Genomic DNA, 26,515 nt, shown 5'->3' on the forward strand with positions numbered 1-26,515 from the left:
TACGAAAAATATCAATGATGTGATTGTTGCTATTAAAAAATTAGAAGAGCGCGGATTTAATATATCCGATGAACTAAATCCTGAAACAATCATGTCTGATTTTGAATCACTATATGAAGCTAAATGCGCAGGGCGTTATATTTTGCCTGCTCAGTACAGATTTATAAAGAGGATCCAGATGAATTTATATAAATCGCTGGCTAAAGTAGAAGAAGCACAAATAAATGAATTTGGGCAATTGAAAAAATTAGGTTGGAATTAGCCCAAGAATTTGAAACAAGGAAGATGATAAATACTCGTGTAAGACGGCTAAAAATATGTATGTCCCTTCCTTTGTCAAGGGGAAGTAAATACCTAGAATGAAGTCACCTTGATGAAATCAAGGACATGGAAATGAAATTGAAAGTAAAAAAAAAATAATCACTTTTTTTTACATCCCCTTGACAAAGTCAAGGCGTCTTTGTCAATCTGATAATATTTCCCTTAGTCGATCGGATTTAATGCACGAATGCGCATAATTGAGAATTTGATCTCGGTTACATACAATTGAAATAATATGCTCGCGTCTGAGACTATCTAACTGTTGCTGTGTTAGTAAGAAATCTTCGTTTCCGTATTCGTTAACTGCTTGCTCGAGCGCTTGTTTGTCATACATGAAAACATTTATGTAGTGGTACATATTCATAAATCTAGATCTAAGATCTAAATATATGTACATACTCCAAAATTTGAGGTATACTGCAATGCGCGATCACAATATGATCTTCTTTCAGTCTTTTCAGTTGCGTATCAGTCAGTATAAAATCGTCAGTGCCGTATTCATCAACAATTATTTTTTCTGGGGTAACTTTTCCGGTTTTGACAGCTTCATCAAGAAGTTCTTTGTTATGTATGAAACATTTTACGCGGTGGTACATTATATAATACTCACTTGATTAATTGTCAGTGTGTGTGTGGATATATTTTTTTTTACTTCCTTGATTTTATCAAGGCAAATTGAAAGTCTTTAAGACTGAAAATCTTATGATTTGGAAGTGGATATCTTTGACTTCTAGGATTAAAAGTCTTTAAGACTTTACAAGTAAATTAATATGTAGTGTTTCACCTCGAAAATCAAGAAGGTGGCCAGATTGGTCTGTTAGTTTGAAATTTATTCTAGTCAGCCACGGATTAGGACATCATAGATAGACTGGATTGATCGGCTCTTGCACGATTAGAAATCCGGGTGGTATATCTTTCGGGGTGAATGAATAAAGAACAAATCCTTGCTGGACTTGATTTGATACTGTTGTGTCTGTGCTGTAGCTGCCATCGATTACATCACACACAAGACTGACCACGACCACGGTTATATTTACGATGCCCGGAGATACATGTCGGCCTTCTCCGATTTGACTATTGTTGTATTGGAGAATAGTTGGCTCCGGTAGTGATTTTCTGTGCTGTGCGAGTATGTCATCAAAGAATTCATTGATGAGGTCTTAGCTCAGTTGCATTATACCCGGGAAATTTAAAATTCGGCAGCGTGGCTTCTGTCAGTGAATATGCATTCAAAAATCGTTGTTTGTTTTTACCCACACCGTCAACATAATTGACTGTTTCCTGAATTATTAGCTGGTTATTATATTCCATGTCAGATACAAGTTGATTTAATATTTCTACGTGTTTGATGATTTCGCTGCGTGAACTTGACACATCAAAAAGATATTCTTGGAAACTTTGTTGTAGTCGCTGCAGTTGAGTTTTGTGTTCTTGATTAATGATTTCAAAAAATTCAATAATTTGATCTAATTTAATGGGTTTAGTTGAAACTCCGAAACAGGTTTTTTTTATTAAAGAGCCAATCAATATCGTCCTTGTTGTAGAAATGAAATAAAACTTGGACGTCACTCGAGTACTCTTCTCTTAAATGTAGTAGATGGTGTTTGTTAACTCCATGGTATGACTTATTGTCAGTGACATAATCAGACTTTTTAGGTTCTGGTGGTATTGGTGGTGCTGGTGGCGGAGTTTTAGGCCATCCTAACACTGTTCTGATCGAACTATTATATATATCCACGGCGTAGTCTGGAGAGTTTATTTCGATGGCAGAAGACAGTGTTGGTACATGAACAGTTATTGCTATTTTGGATTCTTTTCCTGTGATATTTTTTATTTGACGTTGTAATTCCCTATTGATTTGTTCGATTTGATAAGACCTGGTTGGTAACCCAATGACGTTCCAGTCTGGAGTGCCATCGGGTTTATTTTTATGTGCAAGCACAAACGAATTATTTGCTGGCAATCCACCAAATGATTTTGATCTGATATTGGGCCAACTGTGATATATTCATAATTGTGCTAATGTGATCTCGTTTATTGGAATCGAAGCTGGAAAATTAACACTGAATTCTGGTTCAGTCGAAATTATTGTTATCATTGAAGTCTTCACCGGATTTGTATTTGCGACTATATTGAGCAGAGCTTGATGAAGTAATTCCAACATTGTTATTTATCTTTTGTCGCTTCAATGACTGGTGTAGTCTTCGTATATCTTAACCATTTGCGCGAATTTGGAATCTGATATTACTGTATCGTCGAGATTTGATGATATCAGCGATGATAATTTCGAGTAGGCGCTCGTGGCCGCATTGTTTAACTTTTCATATTCGTGCAATTTTGTTAGCGCGCATGAGGATTTTTTTTTCGCGATAATATTAGCAATACCTACAATTGTCGTTGATGTTTAAACTGTAATTGTGACCGCGATTGCAGTTGTCACTGGTGTTAGCGCTGATAATAATACTCCCATAGATGCAACTATCGCGGATACCGAATACACTATTGTGTCTAGGATGATTACACATCGCTGGTATTTTTTTTACTTTTATTGTGCATTTGTTAATGGTATTTTTTAACTCTGATTGCCATTCGCGTACTTGATCGTACCTATACTGCTGAGCATCTGTTGACTCTGACGCCATTTTATTATTTTACTCAGTAACCAATTGAGGAGTTTCAGCTACAAATTCCAAACACCACCAATAAGATGTTGCGGTTAATTTCTTGTCGGCAGATTCCAGTATAAATGTTTCTTTGGTTCCCTTGTTTAATATGATGGTCACAACCCCAGAAAACTTGTCGGTGGAATGTCGCCAGGGGTATGTTGTAAATATCTCAAATTTAGCGGCACTGAACACAGACAGCCTGTACACACCAGTGACTGTTGCTGTATATTTGATAGTATTATTTTGTTTAGACCATGTTGTGAACCCGGATGATACTGTGTATACTATGTTGGTAATATGCCTGGCAGTTACTCCAGATGGGATTTTAATCAAACTGGTTTTGTTAACGATCTCAGGAATCCCACTTACGATATCTTGCTGTGTTTGTTTGATCGTGTCAATGTTGGTCTTGATATAAGAAAGATTCATATCAGCGGTGGGTGGAGTACCAAAGAATTCCTCTGCGGTGTCATTAATTTTTCTAAAGTTTCTACGGAGATTTGTAAATGCGTTTACGTGAATATCATACTCGGCCCGCAAAGTGGATAATTTACCGTCAATGGTGTTAACATAATTTTTCTTTGCGGCATCTTCCGGGGATGTTGGATCTCTAAACACGGTTATTTTGTTACCGTTCATTTTGAGTTCACCTGTCATTGTGTCGCCAGTCTTTTTTTACGCGTTCCCCTGCAGCTTTTTGCGTATCATCTCTTAACGTCGTGATTGATATCAGCGAATCTCTGATTTTTCCTCTCTCAGTGAACACAGGGATGTTACCCAGAGTAGCTCCAATAACCCTATGAATTATTTCATGCCATTTGATATTGCTGGTTTTTAGTTTTCCATGTCGGTCCTGAAAAATAACAACCTCATCTGGGTCTATCTATTTCATCTTTGGTCACATATTTTGATAAATCTATATTGGTGCGTTCTGTCATTGTTTCAATAAGAGATCTTCCATAAATATCAACCATTATTATTTAACGATTGTTTAAATCGACCCGCGGTATACTCATGCACGACTTTGTGAAGTGGTTTGATTGATTTTGATATCGCATTGAGGACATTTAATACTTCACGACCACATATTGGAGGATCGGTCAGTGTTTGTGTTGGTATCGTTGAATACCAAACTTTCGATGGGATGTCTTTTGTATATTTGAGGAATTCAACTGGCGATGCTAACCCATACGAATCAAAATAGATAATTCCACGTGGATGTATCGCGTAAGCAACCCAGTGAGTTCCTGGACCATCGCTGTTATCGAGATTAATAATTCCGGTTTCTGGATTATTCAGTTGTTGTGGTAGCTGATCTCTCATAAAAATGCCTCTGAAATTTTTTATATTTAATTGTTTAACAGCATCGAGTAAATCAAAATTTGACATTGGGGTAAAACCGTTGGTTTTCAAAACACCTTGTGTGATGTCTAGAACCGTATTGGGTACCATGAAGGCGGAGTTCCTGGAAGTCTTAACCCGCGTCCCTTTTTTTTGTATCCTTTTCCAGTTGCTTTCTTTAATGCCATTCCAGCAGCGGTTCCAACAGCTCCTAATGCGGCTGCTTTTGCGACTGCGGCAATCAGTGCTTTTATTGCTGCGAGAAGAGGAAATATAACACCGGTTTTAACCATATCTTTGATGGCTTTTGGAGCAAAACTAAGTTGAACCCCAGTTTTTGCTTGTTTTGCTTTATTGAAATGATTAAGTTGTGTTTTAGTCAGCTATTATTTGTTTGGTCCACCAGTAATTTGATCATTTTTTAGTGTTATCATTGCCCCACATGTGGTCGCGTTTTTCGATTGTAATTTTTTTGCCTGACCAGAAATCAGAGTGACATTAACGTGACTGTATGACATTTTATTTAATACGAGATTGATCTAATTGTCTACATGTTTTCGGAAAACTACATGTTTTCTACTGGTGCGTCAATGACTCTCATTCGACCACTAGTGCCTTCAAGTAACATGTCCTTGTTACTGAGGATGACCACGATTACTCTATAGGGACCATAAACAATTGGAGGACCATCTGCAATTTTGGGTAATGCACCTACGCTAGCTCGGAAGTGTATATCAACGACAGATTGTTTGGATAAATCAAGATGTTCCAGCGAAAAGTAATAAATTGGGTACAAATTTGTAAAATCAAACTGTGATATTTGCATCCCAGTATCTATATTTATATTATGCAACAAAAACGTCAGCCAGCGATTATATGCACGCTACATGATTGTGTAAAACTTAATGATATATCTTCAGATGGTTCTTGTTGCCCGTTTATTCTCAATGAAACTTTGGTGACGTCGAGTTTATCAAATATCATATGCGAACGTTCCTGATTATTCAGTCGATGATTATCCTGCAGTGCAATAAAAATATGTCGTGGCGCAGAGACCCCTTGTTGTGATGCTATATGCCAGGTAAGTATATCTTTGACGGAACTATGGATAGTGTCTGTGGTTACTGTAAGCCATGATAACAGTAATTTACCACCTTGATTCATAAAAGAGAGTAATCACGGTTCTTCTGTGATCGATGGAGTTAATACCGGCATCCACAATGAGAGTTTTGTTATTCTTACCATACCAGCATTGACACCAGCTCCTCGCCAGATCGCTTCACTGTCATCATTTTTTCTTACGAGCACAACTGTGTATTTAGCTCCAAAGATAACCTTTCTAAAATCTCTGCAAGATCCGAAGATGTGAGAGAGTGGAATCGCACACGAAAAACTTCTTTGTGTTCCTGACAACATTGATTGGCGTGTTGCAAATCCCAAGTTGTAAGTCGTGCTAGCACCCATAACTACTGGCTCCACATCTGTGTCATTAGCAGCGTTTGAGGATTTTTTCGGTATTCTCATAGTATACTGAATTTTATCAGCGTTGTCAGTAATACATTTGGCAAACATCATTGATGGACCAGCTGATCTTGTAAAGTTGTCATAATATCTCGCTAGACCAATTATTGTTGTGGCAACATCGACATCATTTTGAATCGATTCAATATTTTTTCCATCAATAATATATATGGCACTACTAAACAATGCCATGATCCCGTTGTTGACAAAACCAACTCAGTCATTGGCACTGTATGCAGCATTATCCGCCTTTATAAGTTCACCTTCTACTTCAATAAACGCCTCAGATGGCAAGAAATATCTACTTGTATCATGAACTTGAAGTTCGATACGCCATCGTTGATTTGGCTCTCGTGCGTCATAGGAATAAAATTGATAATCATGCACTGAGTTATCTTTTTGAACCGGCTCATCTATATTAAATGCTGGGTCAGATATGTATTTGAACATTTTATACTATTGCGTATTTTTCCAAATAGTGATTATCTTCGTCGCACACAAAGTCCACTTCCTGCTATCAAATTTGCTGTAATATTTCTTTGTGCGTCAGATTCCTGATCTATCAATGCTGCTAGTTTCTGATTTACAGCCTGATTTATCACCTAACATCCGCGGGCATAATTTCGGTGCTTGGTAATTTCACCAGTGGTGGTGAACCTCTTTGAGGTTTACGCATTAGTCGTGCAAGTCTTTCTTTGATTGCCGAGAGTGCCTTACCAGCAGCACTAACAATTGCACCAGGAGCTTTTTCACCAACAACATTAATGGCTTTCATTGATAACTGTTTTGCAAGAGGACCCACTTTTGGTGCTAACCACGCAAATAAACCCTGAACCACATCGCCGAGTCCGTCTCCGTAAGTTGCTCTATAAACTGGTAATTATGAGTTTATTGCTCTGACCTGCACAGGTGTATAGTGTCTGTTGCATATGACCATGTTATGTTATTTACTATTGTTTAATCACTGTGACTTTAGTCACTATAATCATCAACGAGTTCATCAATGAGTTCTTGGTAAATACTAGCATCCATGACACCTGGCCTTGAAATAATCGCCGACAAATATCAGCGGCTTCATTAATTATTTCTGGTGAGTTGTTTCCAGCGTGTTTTCCTCCTATGAGAACTTCTAACCGCGAAACGTCTTGAAAATATTATCAGGGCAGGGAATAAAACCACTCCCCAAACCTTTGCCGGATGTTTTTTTTTTTTTATGCTAGTCGGCTGTAGTATTATCGGGGGTGTTTCTAATGGTGTTGACAGATCTGCGGTCACAACAGGGCTTGCAAATCTCCTTTCTTCAACATCTTTCTTAAATTTTTCAAACTCAGCTTCGTATTTTGACGTAACCCGCTGAATACCTTTATGTGTAGTAAACACCAACCGTTCCCATTGGTCATACTTTAACAGCGGTGAACCCGGCTCCAGGTAGTTTTCATAATTATTAAATTCACCTACAAGATCAACCACGTTATCGTAATTTTTCACCTTAATATTTTTTTCTACATCCTCCTTGATTTCTGCCTTACCAGGTTTGTATTCCGGCAGAGCTTCGGCTCCAGGTAGCGTTTCTGACGCATCTACAAAAACTTCTTCGGGTGGTCTTGTTGCAACTCTCCTGATAGCGGTGACTGTCCTAGTAGCTGCTTCAGTGGATCGTTCAGCTGTGGATGCTGTCTTGTTGCAACATTTTGTTGTTGAGCAGTATGAGATAATGATGTGGTAACAGGCTTAAACAATAGTTCAGTTGATTCTGTAAAACCTTTCTTAGCTTCTTGTTGTAATTGTAAATGTTTTTTGAAATCCTCCTTTACAGGGATATATTTATTAAGTGCTTCTTCTTGCTCTCTGGCTAGTCTAGCTGTGTAAGATTCCGAGTGTACCATATTATATAACAATTTTTTAATTTATGACAACAGACACGTGAATATTTTTTTTTGTACCTCGATAAAGACCTTAGTTTTCGAAAAGGGACGCAGGAGGGCAACGACAACATAGGTCAGCAACGATGGTGACAATTGTGTTTACATAAAGCGTCATTTGGCATTTGAAACCTTAGGATTTGCGGTTTTATAAAGGGCTTATTTCGGCATTTGGAACCTTCTAAAAGTTGTAGGATTTGCCCTCCCTGCTGCTCATCAACATGTTAGCAGAAGTTTTGATGTAGATGAATTAAATTTTTTGATGCATTTCAAAGAACAGTGTGTGTGTGTTTGTCTGTGTGTGTGATTTGGATTTTTAACGTAGCTTTAACAATTTTTCAGTCATATCGCTACGATGTCTGCAGTATGACAGTTTATAGTGATGTCTAGCACTGGGGCATCATGCCGCAGACATGTAGCCTGATGTCCCACTCAGTTACATTATCCTGATACCAGGCTGACCAGTCCTAACACTAACCTCTTAATGCTGAGCGCCAAGCGAAGCAGCTGTTAGTACCAATTTTGTAAGTCTTTGGTATGACTCAGCCGGGGATCGAACCCACGACCTCCCGCATCCGAGGTGGACACTCTAACCACTATGCTACCGGTGCGGGCATTTCAAAGAACAAGAACATATACAATCAACATAATGTTTCAAAGTACCAAATTAGTATAAAGTAAATGAAGATTTGACTTACCTGCTTCATTTTAGGCTGACTTGAATCTAATCCAGTTTTCATGTCTATTTCCATTAGTATTCGTTTGATATCAAGAAGAATTTGAGTCACATCTAAAACAAGAAAACTTTTGAGATCACATGAGATGGCACAAATTTAGGTCACATGACTGATTAGTTTTCAGAGAGGTCAAAGGATTCAAGATGAGAGACAAGGGGGGTGGGCATGTGATCCCTAAGGGTACTACAGGTTCAATAAAATTATCAAACTTCAGGTTCAATAAAATTATCATCAAACTTCAATTTGGCAAGCATCATTTAATTTTTCAAATGCACTGAACATTCCATACTCTAATAGACCCCACAAAATGTTTTGGGTGTATCCCATGACAGAAGCATAGGCAAATCACTGTGCATCATAAATCATGCAAATTTATTATGCAGACAAATTCAACTGAATATGATACATAGTCATCTGTCTGGTGCATAAGCTGTATTGTAAATTTCACCCAAACGATATCCTGTATGTGACTGCTTAAGATCACCTATTATAAACATTAGTCTGTTCTTATTTACATCTAAATTTCTAGTTCTATTTTACATCTAAATTTCTATCATCTAAGAAATGGAGGGTTTGTCCTCTTTGACCAGAAAGCAATGACAGAAGCATATTCAATGTGTATGAAAGAAATTTCAAGGGAAAGTTTACAACTGGTGAAAATGATTTTTAAGTATTTAAGCAAAATATCGACATCTGATGTGACTACCTTTTGGGGTTAATTTAGGTCTCTTGTAGTTGTTGAGGGCTTAACCACATTTTTAGCTTATGACAGACTATACATGGTGAAAGATCAAAGAACCACTGACCCACAGGAAACTATCGATAACTGGTAAAATTAATTACTGTATATACTCGCGTATAAGCCTGTTTGCATATAAGCCAACCCCCCCCCCCCCCAACTGAATTGGTAAAACTGTTATAAAGTGCATGATCCGCGTATAAGCCGGCCCATAATTTCTAGACTACCGGTACATCACAAGATGCACAAAGTGAGTTCTGAATATGTTTATTTAGGCAAATCACATTATTAAATAAAATGAAAGTAAGAAAGCAAATTTATATGTTGAAATAAAAACAATTCTAAAGTGTTAAGTCTTAATGGAAATTTAATTAATCCTCATTCTAAAATCATGAATTATAAAAGTTCTATCACTTTTAGAATCCTTCAAAATCTGGCTCTGTATCAGACTCGCCGAAAGTTCACGAAACTCGGCTTCTGTTACGGGCTTGCTTTCATCATATACGTCGTCATTGTTATCATGGTCATCCGATAGTGTGTCGTTCTCCTTCTCGCTCTCCTCGTCACTGTCGGATTGAAATATAGCATCATCCTCTGTTCCATCCATGGCATTGCTGATACAGCACTTCCTCAATGATTTTGCAATCATTTCCGATGGAACTGAGTCCCACGCTTCTTTTACCCACTTGGTGACCAAATCGATGTCTAGCCTCATTCAATTCCCGCCTTTTGTCATTTTCACAGCCCTTGAACAAACCCATTCTGCCCACATCTTTCATAACTTGTCCTTAAAAGGTTTGTAAAGGCAGACAACAAGAGCTTGTAACACTGACGTTAAACCTCCTGGTATCACAGCCAGTGTTGTTTTCATTTTCTTTGTGGCCTTTTTTACTTCATCAGTCTTACTTCAATTGATCAAAATATGGTTGGTTTCAGCGTGGACATTATTCAAGTATTGTGACAGTTTTGTAACTTTGAGCAGAAACCATGTCCACCACATCTCATTAAACAATACATCTGAGAGTCGGCATGTATTAGTAAAGTCACTGGCATTGTGCAACAAAACAAACCTATTATCCCTGAGGCATTTACCACAGATTAAGCATATGGCAGCTATTGTACAACACTCTACTGCTAACAAACCACTTTGCTTTACAAACAACCAAACAACAGTAGTATATAAACTGTGGCTGCTGATTACTTCTAAAACACCTGTCAAAGAAATCCCACAAATTATATTGTTTTACAATTATTCATGCTGACTCGCATATTGCCCTGTTATTTACCCTTTCTAAGCGTGCGCGCAACAAACCCCCTTGGAACCTCTCGCTATTGTTCCTTTAAGACTATCATACATGTATTTCTACTCTCGATCAAAATGTTTGTCGTATATACCTTCAGTATTGTAATTCTTTTACTTTTTTACGTAGATTCTTTTAATATTTACACTGAAATAAGCTAGCATGCATTTGTATGATACCGTAGAGTTTAATGATTACTGATTAGCTGAGGGTTAAATACTTGACTGGAGATTACTAATATGGCGGTTCTTTTGGAAAATACACGTACCACCGTGGCTCAAATAACACGTATGGCTGCAATTTCTGGCGGATGGACATCTGTCAAATAGACGTCAAGTACGTTAAAACATGTTTTTCATTCATTATCCTACCACTTAAGTTAGAAAAAAAATATTTGTTTCACTTCACAACAGCACAAATCTTATAAGCCATGTGGCATCATTAGGCATGTGATCTCATCTTCGGTGATCAACAGAAACAATACTGGAAATTGAGGGAAAAAAAACCATTAAAAATGTCAGACTTGGACCTTGGCCCGCAGATAAGCCGACCCCCCTTCTTCCAGGCCTTATTTTCTTCCTAAATGTTTTGGCTTATATGCGAGTATATACGGTATAAATATCTTGGCACAGCTAGTATCAACCCCATATGGGACTATCTACTTGGGTAAATTAGGTCTCTTCTTGTTGTTCTGTTCTGGGTTTAATGACATTTTTCAGGTTATGATAGGCTGTACATGGCAGCCAGTATATATGGGGGGGGGGGGATGAAGAACCACTGACCCACATGAAACTACTGGCAAGCTTTCTCACATACCCATGTTCACTGAGCCCAAGACTTGAACCTATGTGGAGAGAGGTGATATATCAGTGATCTGTAATGGTGAGTATCTTAGACCACTTGGCGACACAGTCTCTTCTCAAACACTCACTTTCTGGAAATAATTTAGTTATTTATATTTTTGCTTTCAGTGAAAACTTGCTTACATGAAGTTTATCATGATGATGAACTTAAAATTGCTAACCACAGTTTTCAAAGAAAAGACCAACTTTTCCAAAAGGGTGGTGGACTTCTCGTTTACATTAAGGATGGCGTTTCTTTCAAATGTTGATATGATCTTGAGGAAATTGGTATTGAAATAATCTGGCTAGAAATGAGACATAATGTCCAAAAAACATTTATATTAGGCTGTGTATATAGACCACCAAACACTGAGAATGCTTGGTATAATATATTTCAAAATAAACTTGAAACTCTGTACACAGAAAACAAAAAAGTCTGTTTAGTGGATGACTTCAATTACAATTTTCTTTATGATACCTGGGGCCCCGAGTGGCCAAGTGGTCTAAAGCGCTCACTGTTATGGATCATTGCCATCTCACCTTTGTCTGCATGGGTTTGAGTCTCAGGTTCGGCCAATGTGGGTATGTGAGAAAACTGGCCATTAGCTTCTCATGGGTAGGTGATTCTTTCTGGGGGTTTTCCAGGTTCTTCCTCCACCATTTATAATGGCCGCCATGTATAGCCTATCTTGTGCTGAAAAATGGCGTTAAACCCTACAACAACACCAATCAAAGCTGGATTAAAGCCATGAATTCCCTGAATTATCAACAGCTAGTTCATGTACCCACTAGGATAACAGAAGTATCTGAAACAAATAACTGATCACATCTATACTAACAATCTAACAATGCTGACAATATTATAGAAGCTGCAGTTCCCCAATATTCCATAAATGATCATTATCCTACATGGTGTAAATGAAACTTAAGTTGAAAAAGTAAAACTTATGATCACAAATATTGATTAATAAGATTCAATTCACAAATATTCCTTAAAGAACTGAAAGATATCCCTTGGTCAGTAACTGAAGGTTTTGAGGACTTATCAGATATTCCTGACATTTGGATATGTATGTTTACTGACACCCCAAGCACTCGTGCTCCTTTTAATTTTAAGACAGTCAAGCAACCAAATCAACCAACCTGGATTACAGGTGATATACTGAATGCTTTTAAGACAAGGGATAGATTTCATAAATTAAAAGATACTGAAAATTATGATGATCAAGAAACATAACAGTTGCTTATTTAAATTTCTATTAGGCTTTGAAGTCACATTTGTAACTTTTGACATTTTGACAAGATGTAGCAATGTAAAACTTTAAATCTAAAATGTGTTTTTCATTTATTAAATTTGGCTTATTAATTATTATTTTTTTTACTAATTATTTATTAATTTTTGTCGTGTGTAATCAAATAATTCACAAGATCTATGATCAAATGTCAATTGATCAAATAGTTCCCTGATCAACGGGTTTTAATCAATCATCTGTAAATCATCAAAAATAGATGGAAAACTAACCAGCTGGTGGGTTTAAAGAAATCAGCCTCTTCAGTTCTTTATCAAGAAGATCTAATTTTTTTTCTATATCACTGAAAAAAATATTTTCAGTAACCTGTGGAATGCTTTGGTAGAAAATCTGCAATGATAAAAAAATGAAAAGAATTAATGAATATCATGTTAAGGAATACAAAATGTGAGTCATTCAAATTTAGAAAAGTTCACCAGCACATATTTATAAAATTATAACTGGTTGCCTTTATTGATAGCGATGGTGATCACTATTGACTAATGATGAAGATAAGGCAGGCAGTAGATGGTAGATGTACAGGCATATGTGTATGTGGTGTTATTTCATGCCACCCAGCAAAATAGTGGCTATATAGTGTCAACTAAAGTAAAGTCTGAAAAAATGTAAAAACAAAGAATTGCACACAAACTTTAGGATGATAAACCTTTCCAAATAAATGTAAACATGAATACAACATGATAAAATATGAAGTAAAAATGTTGAAAGTCTGTAATAGTATATAAAATAAAGAATGAGAAAACACATGTAAAAGCCTTAAAAAGATATAATGAAATTTTTAGAAAATAAACTGTATTCCCTCTAAAAGATTTTGTTTCAAGGTACATCATAATGTTTCTTCATTGAGTTCACATAAAAATACTTGTCTCACATGGTGGAAATCTACATACTTGACAATAATGCATTCCACTATCAGTGGACACTGGAAGGGTATGCACTGTTTGAGGTTCACCCTTCAGGAGATGTGCATGAGTAAGGCATGTATGTCTGATTTGCAATTTGCACAATATCAACTCATCTCTGCAATTTCAGACCTGCCAACCCTGATGAGACTGTCTCAGTAACGCAGTTGATTTTTTTCTGTAAGTTTGATCAGTTTTCAGTAAGGCAACTTCAATAGCACATGCACCCTTCATCAAAATAAGCCAGCTACAATCTTTTATAAAAACAATGCACCGTTCATCAAAGAAGTTGGCACCAAACATGTATAAAAGCAATTATTGGAAGTCAAATGGTTTTGACGCTGTTTACATAAATACAAACTGCTCTATATTTTATCACCAGTTCACTCAAATAAGTATATTTGATGAGTCACTGTATGATGTCATAGGTCTCTACCTATATATAAAAATGTGGGGGTCCTTGCTGTCTTGCATGGGGTCACATACCATTAGTTCTTGTGCGTCACATGTGACTGCGTAAATTTTCTGCTCAAGTAATCCACCACCATCCCCTCTGCCTACCTTTTGGAGAGGGGTGACTTTGCTTGCACTCCTTTCTCCAGTTGCCTTCTCTTGATCTTCTGTATTTCATGTACAATTATAGCTCATACCCCTCATTACTACATGCACTTCTGCAGCAGTCCTGATAGTTGTAGTAGATGCCTTTCTCAGTGCAACTCCTTAGCCAGTTGTGTGCTCAGGTTTTATGTCCCTCCAGCAACTCTATAGTGGAGATGTTCATCTCATATTAATTCAATCTCTTGCTCTCTCTGTAAGACATATACCTCTATTTATGCATAGTTACTTGCAGTATCTCTGTTTCTGAACTGCAGCTCCTTGTACAGTGGCATGCTCAGATTTGCTGTCCTTGTGCAGCTCCTTGGCCACTTGCATCATTCTCTACTGTAGTTTCCATAGTCTATTTGTTCACTGGGGAAGGCTTCATTTTGTGTTGCTTCATTATCTTGCCCCCAATACTACCTGTACCTACATCAGATCCTTAGTTACTTGCAGTAGTTCAGTTTCTGAAGTGCAGCTCCCTAGCCAGCTGCATGCTCATAATGTCCCTGTGCAACTCCATAGTTACACCTTGCTTGGTATATGCAGCTCCATAGCTAGTTACACACATGCAGCTCCTTAGCCAGTTGCACCATACTCACTGCAGTTTCCTCAGTTTATATGTATCATGTGCAGTTTTTTGTAGGAGGGCTTCATTTTGTGTTACTTCATTCTCTTGCCCCCCATACTACCTGTACCTCTATCAGATCCTTAGTTGCCTGCAGTAGTTCAATTTCTGAGTGCAGTTCCTTAGCCAGCTGCATGCTCAGAGTTAATGTCCCTGTTGCAACTCCATAGTTAGTTGCACCATACTCTACCATGTTTTTTCCTTAGTCTATATGTACCATGTATTTTTGTTGAATACCACTCCCATGATAACTTGCACCCTGATAACTCGTGAACCCGCTTATAAAGTGGGGTCAAGTGTGGATCCCATTTTAAACCAAAAAATTGATCCCTATTTGTTGAACTTGAAGAAAATAGCAATCAAAATTGGTAACGGAAACTCTGATGTATCGCTCGTTTTATCGAAAACGGTAGATAGGACTTGGAAATTTTAATCAGCACCATGAAATATCAAATTTAAATTTTTTTTTTACATTTTCTTTCCAAACGACATTCTTAGTACACCGCAATTAACGATTTGTAAGGAAATTTTGATAAATGAAAATGTCACATATGCCGAGTGGAGGCAATACTTTAATAAATAAATAAAAATTAAATATTTTTTTTTTATCAATTGAAATTTGTATTCTAGTTCTATCTTTTAGTTCCTCTTAAGTGTAATCATCATAATGCAAAGTGTCCTCTTGTAATTAAATGTAAAATGTGTCAATCTACTGTAACAGCTATGTCCACAAGCATTTCTCTGAGAACCTAATTAAGTGTGACCATGTTTTGATAACTGACTTGCAGAAGTATTTGTTGTTAAGTTGCACTGAATCAAAAGCTGACCTCCATTGTATTATCACATTAGGTATGTATTCTGAATCAAATAAAGGAGGTGGAATAAAAGAAAAGTTAAAAGGCACGAAAATCCTACAAACTTAAAATCTAGTGGCCCCCATTGTATGTCAGGTGAACTCACTTCATTTGATTAATCGAACACTTATAAATGTTACTGTTTATGTAACATAAACTACCTTAAATTAACTGACTCTTTCATAACTGTGATCAAAGATAACAAGGCAGCCAAGCAAAATGAATACTTTGTAAAATAAAGAGCTTGATTTCTCAGAGCTTGATTTCAGAGAATTCTTGAACTGGCACTTAGAGATATCCTCAAGGATGATAAGAAGTTTCATTATTACTTCCAATGAAATCACAACATCAATACTGTACTAACTGAACAATACAAAAATTGAGTTTCGACGTAAACGATTGTCTCACGAAATAAATGTTGTGTGTTTTGTAAAAAAGAAATCTTGTTTGGTGTATCAACAGTTGGTCTAGTTCCCTACTATGTGGACTCCCGATTTGGCAAGATATTATTAGACACCACTATGGAACCAGACTCATAAAGAAAGCAAAAAGCAGTGACATAATACACATATTTTTTTGTGTACACGTGATGGTTGTTGAAATCAGTTGGAACAAGCTTTCATATGCTGGATATTTTGAAAATAAATGTTATTTAAACAGAATAACAAACAAATTCATTAGAAAAAGCACGTTATTAAAAATTAATATTGACGTGATTGTAAAATGAGGATTTAGTCATTAACAAGCCCAGTTCCATAACGCCGCCCCCGCTGTTTCTTGATGTCAAAGCAATTTTTTTCAATTTTTGGAGGTACCTCAGTAACTCGCGCCTCGTTTAAAGTGCAGTCTATGTTTGTGGACCCCATTGTGCAAGAGTTATCGAGGGAGAGGTGTATGCTTACAAGTTAGTCAGATGCTAAGACTTGCTGATTGTATGCCATAGAGTTGCACCCAATATATGTCATAGTTGTAAATAGATGGATGTATCATTTATATAGTTGAAGAATAAATATTTCAGCTACCATTTCTTTTTTGTTGTGTATTGTGTAAAACAATACATAAAATGAGACTACCATTTATCGATACGTTTATGTATATATTTTCTAATGAGATGTGACTGATGCATGAATTTTCTGACATACCCAGATTCATGATTTTTCATGTGCATTGTGGATTGTAAAACACAAAAATAGCACAAATGTAAGTTGTCAATATACAAGTGTATTTCAAACTGATCTGACTTATGTCTTCAGCTAATACAATTTTCCATTATTTATTGTCTCAGAGTGTAAATTCTATGCATTGATGACAAGTTACCCCTTACAGATGAATTTCACTTGTCTGTTAAATTTTGATTTTACTGGACTCCCCCAACACTTATCTTGACACCACTTGTGTTGACAGTATTACCTCAAGCCAGAGGACGTTGAGATAAACAGGTAGTACTGTATGAACATGTCTACTTCTTCCATTTTCATGCAAGTCCTAACAACTGATATATGTATTAATATTTGTGTTTTGCTGTATAAACACTGTGCTTGATGCAATAACAGTTTTGATCAGTCTGTGAAGATCTGACAGCAATAGTTTATTTATAAGATGCATGGAATTGATACTACAGAATATTGTGAATTGGATCATTCTGAACTATTTGTATACCAGCATCTGACTGATAATTCATGGATTTTACATGTTAATCAGTGGTTCCCAACCCCCAGGTTATTACCAAAATTGGGGTCATGAGGATGTTTTGGAGGGTTGCCAGGATATTTTTTGGGTGGCAAAACTGATCAAAATGGGGGAACTGGGTCATGAGGCTCAGAAAAAAACTGTTTTTTAGGGTCATGGCCAGAAACAGTTGGAAACCACTAATGTAAATGGATATAAAATGTCAATAACTATGGATTTAATGAAGATAAATTGTAAGTTGTCATTTTATTTGTGACATGATCCACCCAATAATATAACTGTATTTTTAAATTAGCTGTTGACCGGTTTACATAATGCATGTGAGATTGGCACTATTTTCATTTAGAAAGTCTTTTGGTGAAAAAATCATGCCAATGACCATCCATTCAGGGGGGAATAGTGACAAGGGTCATAGCAGCCATATGGGATGTACGATACACACCCTTTTCATGTTGACATGATCATCCAATTCTATTATTCAAGAAGTGTAGTGATAACAAAACTCTTTAGATGATTGTTGTGGCAGTCATATTAGACATCACATCAGAATTATCATAAGAAGTCTGATAGTGATAACCCCAAAAAAATGTAACTTTTCATTCAGAAGAAGAAGCAGTAAATAGATTTTCAAGATGGTTGCCATAGTGGCCATATCAGACATAAGATTAGCACCATTTTTATTTCAGACTAACTAGATAACATAAGAAGTCTTTAAGTGAAAAACTACGGCTATGACCATCCATTCAGGAGTAATAATAACAAGATTTTCAAGATGGCTGCTGTGGCAAACATATTTGGTGTCTGATTGGCACCATTTTTGCTTTAGCTCAACAAGACCATGTGATGAATGTGTGAGCAACATTTCATGGCAAACCTCTAAGTAGTTTATGAATAGTAGTAATAGCATAGTTGTGCTAATGGAAGGATAGACAACAGACGAAAGACCATCCCGTCAGCTCTTCTGGTTTATGACTACTAGAGCTAAAAATTACATTGAACAGATACAAATTTGGTGGACCTACATGCTGACAAAATTCCAGATGGATTTTTATACAAAGAATCTCAGCTTTTATGTTTGGGGATTATCACATCTATGCAAAATTTGAAAACTAGCAGGAGTTGTTATAACTAAGAATAACATATATTTCCCAAAGAATTAATCAGGCTTTGCCATAATTGCAACTGGGCAAAGTTTAATTAGAGGCACTGACAATTGTGGGAGGACTTGATTAGATAAAATAGGTAGCCTAATATATGGAGCATGGATGGAAATGCAGATGGACAAATATTATCTCTTTGGCTCCTGCCATTTTTTCCATTGAGATCATGTGTGTACGTGTGTTTTGGATTTTTTTAAGTAGTTTTAACAATTTCAATCATACTGCTATGATGTCTGCAGTGTGGCAGTTTATAGTGATGTCCAGCATTGGGGCATTATCCTGACACCAGACAGACCAGTCCTAACACTAACTTATTAATGCTCAGAGCACTAAGCAAGGCAGCTGCTAGCACAATTTTTTTTATGTCTTTGGTATGAATTCGGGTTCAAACCTGTGACTTCCTGCATACAAGGCAGATGCAAAAATTAAGACCATCAGAGCAGTCTTCATTAAGACTAAATAAGTAGCTGATTGTACAATTCTAAGTATAATTAAGAAGTCTGAAGATAAATCCAAAAAATTAACTTGTCATTTTATCAATAACATCGATCAACAGAAATATACTTTGAGATCATTTTTAAATAGCAATTACAAAATTCTGTTTCATGAAACAATAGAGCATTACCTACCTTCATTGAATGTTTCCAAAAGACAGAGGCTTTATATTTGTTCGACACCTGAACAGTTACATTTACCACAGAGTTGTCTCCAAGGTAATTCTGGTATAGGGTGAAAAAGGCCCGATTTGGATTCATTTTGGAAATGACAAGAACATCTGTAAAATATGAATGATAAGTCCAATCTACTGTTCTTCCCCGTTATAATGCATTTTTGGATATGGTGTGGAGATGCTATGGTCTGAATCATTAAAATTTTAAAAACATTATAATTAAAAATAAGTGTATAAAAATAATTTTCAACTACTGGATTTGATCTGGACATTACCAGGATCTTTTTTTACAGTTACAGCTGAATTCTAATTAGCCACTATTGTATTCAGGTAACATAAGATACTGTATTCCAAACAGGTTGTTGCACATTGGAAATTACCCGTGTCTCTAATAAACCATAACTGTCATTGGTCTCTATCAACTACTGTATCTGGTTAAAATACACGGGACTGTCAAATATGCCTTTGGCCAGCAGATCAGTAACTTAATCTCAGTAAACACAGCTCACCAATTATACAGAAGACCAATTGTTTAGTGACACATGGATGGCAACAGATCACAGTATGGATTAGTGGCAGCATGTCTTTCTGTAAACTGTTGAAGTGCAGCCCAGTGACAGTAATGAATAGATGCTCAATTGCATAATGTGGCTACATATAAAGTCCATTCAAACAAGTTAGTCTCACTTTCATGTGAAATCAGTTAGATTTAAAAGTGAGTTCATTATTATCAGTATTTACAAGTTCATTATGACATTTAATCTCTCAATGGAAACATCCAGGAAAAGGAAAGCCTATTCGCTTAAGGACAAGATGGATGTTTAAAAAAAGACATAAAACTGGCAAAATGCTATGTAAGTTGCAAAGGTGTACCTAAATCAACTTTGTGCAGTTGCAAGAAAGATGAGGAAAAAAATGAACATTACCCATACAGAAATTTCTCATGGATTCTGTATGGATTACTTCAGGAATCCATATGGAAGAGATATGGACTGAAAAACTTATGGAATCAGACAATTTATTCCATATAAATTCCATAAGTACTTAACAGCAAGTGAAAATTCCATATGGAATTAAGTTGCAACTTTAATCCATAAGCACTTTTTTCCATATGGAAAGCAGGCTTATGTATTATGGCATCATGGAAAATACTCTCTGAAGAATTAAGAACCTAAACTATCTGACTCAAATAGAAATATTGGTGGGAGATAGAGTACATGTATATGTCAGTACAGCTGATGTGGAAGGATGAATATATACCCATATACATTTGAAGAAATACATGCATTTCAGTTTTCTTTAATTTATTTCCACAGATGTTTAAAAACAGACAAAGACATAATCAAAAAAGTAGAAAAAATGTAAACATGATCAGAAAATTAATATCTGGTAGTTCAAGCATATATGAAATTTGGTGCAAGGTGGATTTTGGGCTTGATCTGATGTTTACTCTGAAAAGTAATTTTTTTTTGCTTCCTATTAAAATATGCTCTACAAAAATCATACCCTAGTGCAAATGTGACTGAAATTTCAGGAAAATCACAGTGAACATTTTTTGGCATTCACTCAAATGTCCCTTTTCACAAAAATTATGGTATTTTTGGAGATTTTACCAAAATTTCTGAAAATATCAGTGAAATTTTGTGATTGAAATTTCACTGACTCTGCCAACATTTCTGAAAATATCAGTGGGAATTTGTGATTGAAATTTCACTGAGTGTTTGTCAAAAATTCTGAATTATAGTGATATTTTGTGATTGTAATATCACTGACATTTCAGTAAAAAAATATCAATAAGATACAACATTCATTTTTTGTTTCTTGTACAATTTGAATGATTTTCAGCAGCATTTATATTTCCTGTTTCTCACAGCTGTAATTTTATTGTTTATTTTGGGCACAATATCTTTCCACATCTTTCCTTGATATATTTCTTTTTCAAATTTTGTTGTATTTTTGTTTAACTTAAACTGGATTTAACTGCCCTCAAAAAAGGTTTTCTTGTTTTCTGTTTAAAGTCAGAATTTCGCTTTTCTCCTGACCTGAATCTGATTTACGTTGATACGGACCCTTTTTTTAATATCGTCTCTGAAACTTTTCAAAAAAAATTATGCTCTATCCAGTCCCATTCTGCAACGAGCTTTCTAATAAGTATTTGTTCCATTTATTATTTAAAAGATGACTGCTGTAAAGAGTTTTCTGATTGGCCAAAATTGTTATTTACGTAATGAATCGTTGCATAACGGAAACTGATGGGAATGCTAAACATGGCGATTCAAATTTTCGAGCGGGATACAAGATTGAATAACGATTTGAAAAATGTGCGGCAATGAGAATAGCTTGAATGCAAAGTCAATGGGAATGTAATTGGTCAGTCTGTATGTAAACTGAACGTCAGAACTAGCATTTTGCTTTTTGTGCCATAAAGAGCTTCACAGTAGCGGCTAACATGCTAAATAGGACAAGGAATTGAACCAGGACAATTTCAAAGTTATATAACTCAAAGCTGATTAACTTCCAGAATGAATTTAAGGCGGGACATCGTTTTGATCACTGGTGGGAATTGTTGCCAAATACCCATGTATATAAAAGATCGTCATATCTTTGCAGAATTTTCTTGGCCCACACGTAGAATCATCTTTCAATATCGTGAGGCATTATTGTGTATATTATCAAAATATTCTAGGTGTGTTAGAATTCAGTGTAAAATAAGAGTAATTATATCATGACAAACGTTTGTCACGGCTGCTTATAGAACAAAGACTAATTCAAGAGACCACAACAGCAGCAGAGTTTGTACATTAATCAAAAATCAAGTCTGCAGTACAAGTGACATATGGCAGGCTCCTAGCATTTCTACTTTTCATGTCTCAAATGGATGCTTTTCTGTAATTTGGCATTATTTTCACAGCTGAATTTTTCAATGCAGATTAATATTTTATATATGTTTATGTGTTCACAGATGCCTGTGTATATCTTCCAGGCTTGATACTTTGATTTTTAAAATCACTTAATTATTTAGTGTCAAGCCAGATTCTTCACATCATGTTGTATATACTGTATATATTGTACATAACAGATAGAAGGCCTCAGGGTATATTAGTTCAGTAACTAATTGAGTTACCTTCTCTAAATAAAGTCATTATTAATATTATTATTATTAACTCCCATATCTCTTGCCTTGGATGTCATATAATTACAATATCTGTATATTTTTTTCATGCACACTTAATATCACCTTGGTTAATAAAGTCCTGTTTCATTCATATCCATTATTAATTTGAAACCTTCTGAAATGTCTGAAAAACTACTGAAACTTCAGTAAAATACTATATAATGATAAAAGTTTTAGTGAAATCTCACAAAAGTTTTAGTCAAATATTTTGTGAAACCTCATAAATATTTCAGTGAAATTTTAGTGAGATCTCATCACAATTTCAATGAAAGTTTTGGTCGAAATATTTGTGAAATCTCACCAAACATTTCAGTGAAATGAAAAAGACTTAAGTGATGCCATCATGGATTAGGATTTGTATGCATGAAAGAAGACAGGACAAGAAAAACCTAAATCTTATTTGATAATGTCTGTCAAAATTATCCATTTTAAAAATTATTGTGAATATTTTTCATTGATTCCCAATAATGTCTAAAAATCATTAGGCAGTTTAACAGAAATCTTAAGCAGATATTTTATGGTTTAGGCAGAAAGCGCTTGAAAAACCCATCTGAAATCTGCCTTAATTACGCCTGGAAAATTTTGTATGGGATGGACTATCGGCAAGTTCCATATGAACTATTTACAAATTCCACATGGGCCATTTACAAATTCCATATGGTGTATGTCCCAATTCCATATGGACTATTGCCAAATTCCATATGGACAACCTACAGATCTCAAGGATTAATTTGCATATTCCATGGGATTTTCCATACGGAGTACGTAAGGAATCCATAACATTTCTATATGGATATTTCTGTAAAAGTACATATGGATTCCATATCCAATCCATGTGGAAAATTTTGTATGGGAATATACTGAATGGCTTAGATTCAGATGCTGGGACTAAAATGCAAGAAAGCTAGATTAGCAAACAACACATACCTGGACATTGCTCTGAACACATGGTTTGTTCAGGAAAGGTCATAGGGGCACCCATTTCAGGTGCAATACTGAAGTCACAGATAGAGAAGTTTGATAATGAGTTAAAAGGACAAGATTCCAATCTAATGCCAGCACCGGTTGGCTATATTGCTTCCAACCTTGTCAAGTGATAAGTTGTTACACAACATGTTTAGAAATTCTGTCATATGAAAGTGCTGCTGCAGAGGCTTATCCAGAGAAATTAAGACAAATTATTCATGTGGAGGATATTGTAAAGAACAGCTCTACTGCAATGAAACTGGGCTGTTATAAATTTTTGTGCAGAAAACTCTAGCCATGCAGTCTGATGAGCAGAAAAAAAACAGGGATTTAAAAGGCATAAAGACTGAATAACAGTCCTTGCATGCACAAACACAGGAAACCACAAACTGCACCACCTGGCTATTGGAAAATTTAAATATCCATGCTGCTTTCATCATGTATACATGAAAATGCAGCAGATTACTCAATAATTGTCCTCTCCACCCAGCGGCCGAAAGTCTTGTAAACAGCAATAGAAAAATTAAAGCTATTCTTTTGCCAAAAAATGACTTCCATGATACAGTCTCTTGATCAAGGTATTATTGCAACATTTACAATGAAATACAGAAGAGAACTTATAAAATTTGTGGTGAACAGTGAAAATTCATAAACAGACAGAACTTAAGAATGTTATGCATCTTGGGAGGAAAGCATGGGACAGTGTGACTCCCATGTGCATAGAGAGATGCTGAGCAAAGGGACTGAAGGTAGCTTTCCAAGGTGCAAAACAGAAGGAGGAGAATTGCGATTTTGAGGGATTCATGGAGGAAGATGCTGAAGGTGCTGAAGCTGTGCTACAGGGACATATGAAATCATTTGATGATATTCAGCACTGGATTAAAATTGATGAGGCCCGGACATTGAGCCCTTGAAAATTATGCAGCTGAGAAAGATCACAGACTTTGCTAAAAAAACAATGATCAGGTCTCATACAACATAAAATAATGAGATATTTCAAGTAGTGAATATATATCATGTGAGTGAACAGTGATTATTCTATCCTGATCAGTACTTTTTTTGTGACCAAATGTGTTTTGGACATCATTGGATTTTAAATGGATTCCATATATGTATGCGAGTTTGTTAGTTCTGTTATTCTGCTGTGAAATAAAACATATCTTTTACATAAACTAACAGTATTACTATGCATTTGACTGGTGTTTTGTTTACTCCCCACCAACATACAAGTATATTCATATAATTTTTATTATTATTTTGCTATACTGCTGTTCAGTACAGTGCAGTTGGCAGTTATGGACCCTGACTATCACATTATAAGAGGGGAGAGCTGTATTTTCAAAATGTCTTTCATCTGCTTTTTTATTACGATAAATAATATTATGAACTCTGCTCTCTTTCCTCCATATTCTAACAACTTAATTCATTAACAGAGAAAACAACTGTGGGTATTCTGGTTTGAAATATGGGGATGCCATTGTCAAATGGAGTAAAGATAAATTATAATCATGACTGAAGTAAGAATGGTGATGAGAATGCATTTTTCAAATGTTTTCATTTCATTCTACTGTTTCATAATGGTTCTTTGTGTTTGTGAAATTTCTGGCTGGAAAGTACAAATACATGTAATTCTTATGTACTGGCCTTGATAGTACTAAAAAGGTTGAATTTAGAGCCACTATTTCAATGTATTATTATGCAGAGAAACCTTAGTTCTTCTTTCAGTCACAGTGAGTTTGACCTTTAAGCTCAACATCAATAGGCTTCATTCTAATACCAACAATGTGAGTCATTCACAAATTTTGGTGAATGTGGTCACAACTTTAATGACAGAATCATTAACATAGCATCCTTGAAAAAGATGACTGTTTCTGTGCAGGTGTGGCAGATGCACAAGAGGACCATGTCTAATTGACATTTCTTCAATCTGTGGGAGAATGTATTCATAATGAACAGACAAGATTCTTCTACAACATGAAAAAGTAATAAGTATATGTAGTAGTGATGGGTAAGGTATTGCTGCTGTTAAGTTGGGGCTTGGGTTATAAAACTGATCCCTCCCTTTAGAATAGTGGTCAAAACTCTGTACCCAGTCTGAAGACTATGCCCAGTGCCCAGCATATTTTGATTTGTGCTTGTTGCTGTATAATGACTGACAGAAAAAAGGACTGGCACATTACACTATACCCAGAGATTGGCACTAGATGTCTGGTATATTATGACTGGTGACAGGTCTTGAAGACACATAGAGTGGAGGCATTTATTAAAGAGAAACTAGCAGGATTTACAGCTGATGGTGCATCAAATATTCAGGGTAACAAAAAAAAAGCAATATTTACAGATGGTTAGGAATCATACAGTCCAAGTATGAAAGCAGTCCCCAAAATGGGTTAGGGACTTGTGACTGTACAGAGAACTCCTAGACCAAAAAACTTAACCAATAATGATAATAATAATAATAATAATAATAATAATAAAATTAATAATAATAATAATCATAATAATAATAATAATAAAGACTTTATTTAGAGAAAGTAACTTGATTAGTTACAGAACTAATTTACCATGAGGCCTTCTATCTGTCATGTACAATATATACAGTATATGCAACATGATGTGAAGAATCTGGCTTGACATTAAATAATTAAGTGATTTTAAAAGTCAAAGTATCAAGCCTGGAACACAAGTACAGGCATCTGTGAACACATAAACATATATAAAATATAAAATATCATCCTGCATTGAGCAGTTCAACTGTGAAAATGATGCAAAATTACAGAAAAGCAGGAGGTATTTATTGTACTAGAACTGTTAAATTCTCTAAAGATTTCATCCATTTGAGACATTGATTATGAAAAGAAGAAATGCTAGGAGCCTGCCTTATGTTACTGGAAATGTTGTTCCATACCAGTAGACCAGTATATTGAAAACTTTTTTTAAAACAATTCCTTCTTTGGCCTTGATGCAGCCATCATCCTCAGAACGAGATATCCTTATGTGTCGCCTATACTAAAGCAAATGAAACAAAATTAGGTAGCCCTGTTTAATGGGGGTGATATTTACTCATAGATCTGCACAAGTTACTTTTTTTGAATCTGTGAGCTGGTAACCATGATTCAGGAGAATACTTGGGTCTAATTCTCCTAACCTCAAATGGGTTTGTGTACTGAGTTG

The 26,515-nt window shown here is 35.8% G+C and overlaps 1 protein-coding gene across 1 annotated transcript in view; it reads right to left on the bottom strand.

Annotated features, from left to right (window-relative positions):
- LOC149803001 (uncharacterized) overlaps window positions 1–26,515 on the bottom strand; it is a 326,500-nt gene that overhangs the window by 64,392 nt on the left and 235,593 nt on the right. Inside the window, exons 32-34 of the mRNA XM_089953863.1 lie at window positions 19,160–19,305; window positions 12,913–13,030; window positions 8,470–8,561 (exon numbers count right to left, since the gene is read on the bottom strand). Coding sequence (XP_089809989.1) covers window positions 8,470–8,561; window positions 12,913–13,030; window positions 19,160–19,305 — 356 coding nt within the window. The remainder of the gene's footprint in view (window positions 1–8,469; window positions 8,562–12,912; window positions 13,031–19,159; window positions 19,306–26,515) is intronic.

The sequence above is a fragment of the Sinohyriopsis cumingii genome, chromosome 3 (assembly GCF_028554795.1).
Source record: "Sinohyriopsis cumingii isolate HCF-2022 chromosome 3, ASM2855479v2, whole genome shotgun sequence".
NCBI classification, from domain to species: domain Eukaryota; kingdom Metazoa; phylum Mollusca; class Bivalvia; order Unionida; family Unionidae; genus Sinohyriopsis; species Sinohyriopsis cumingii.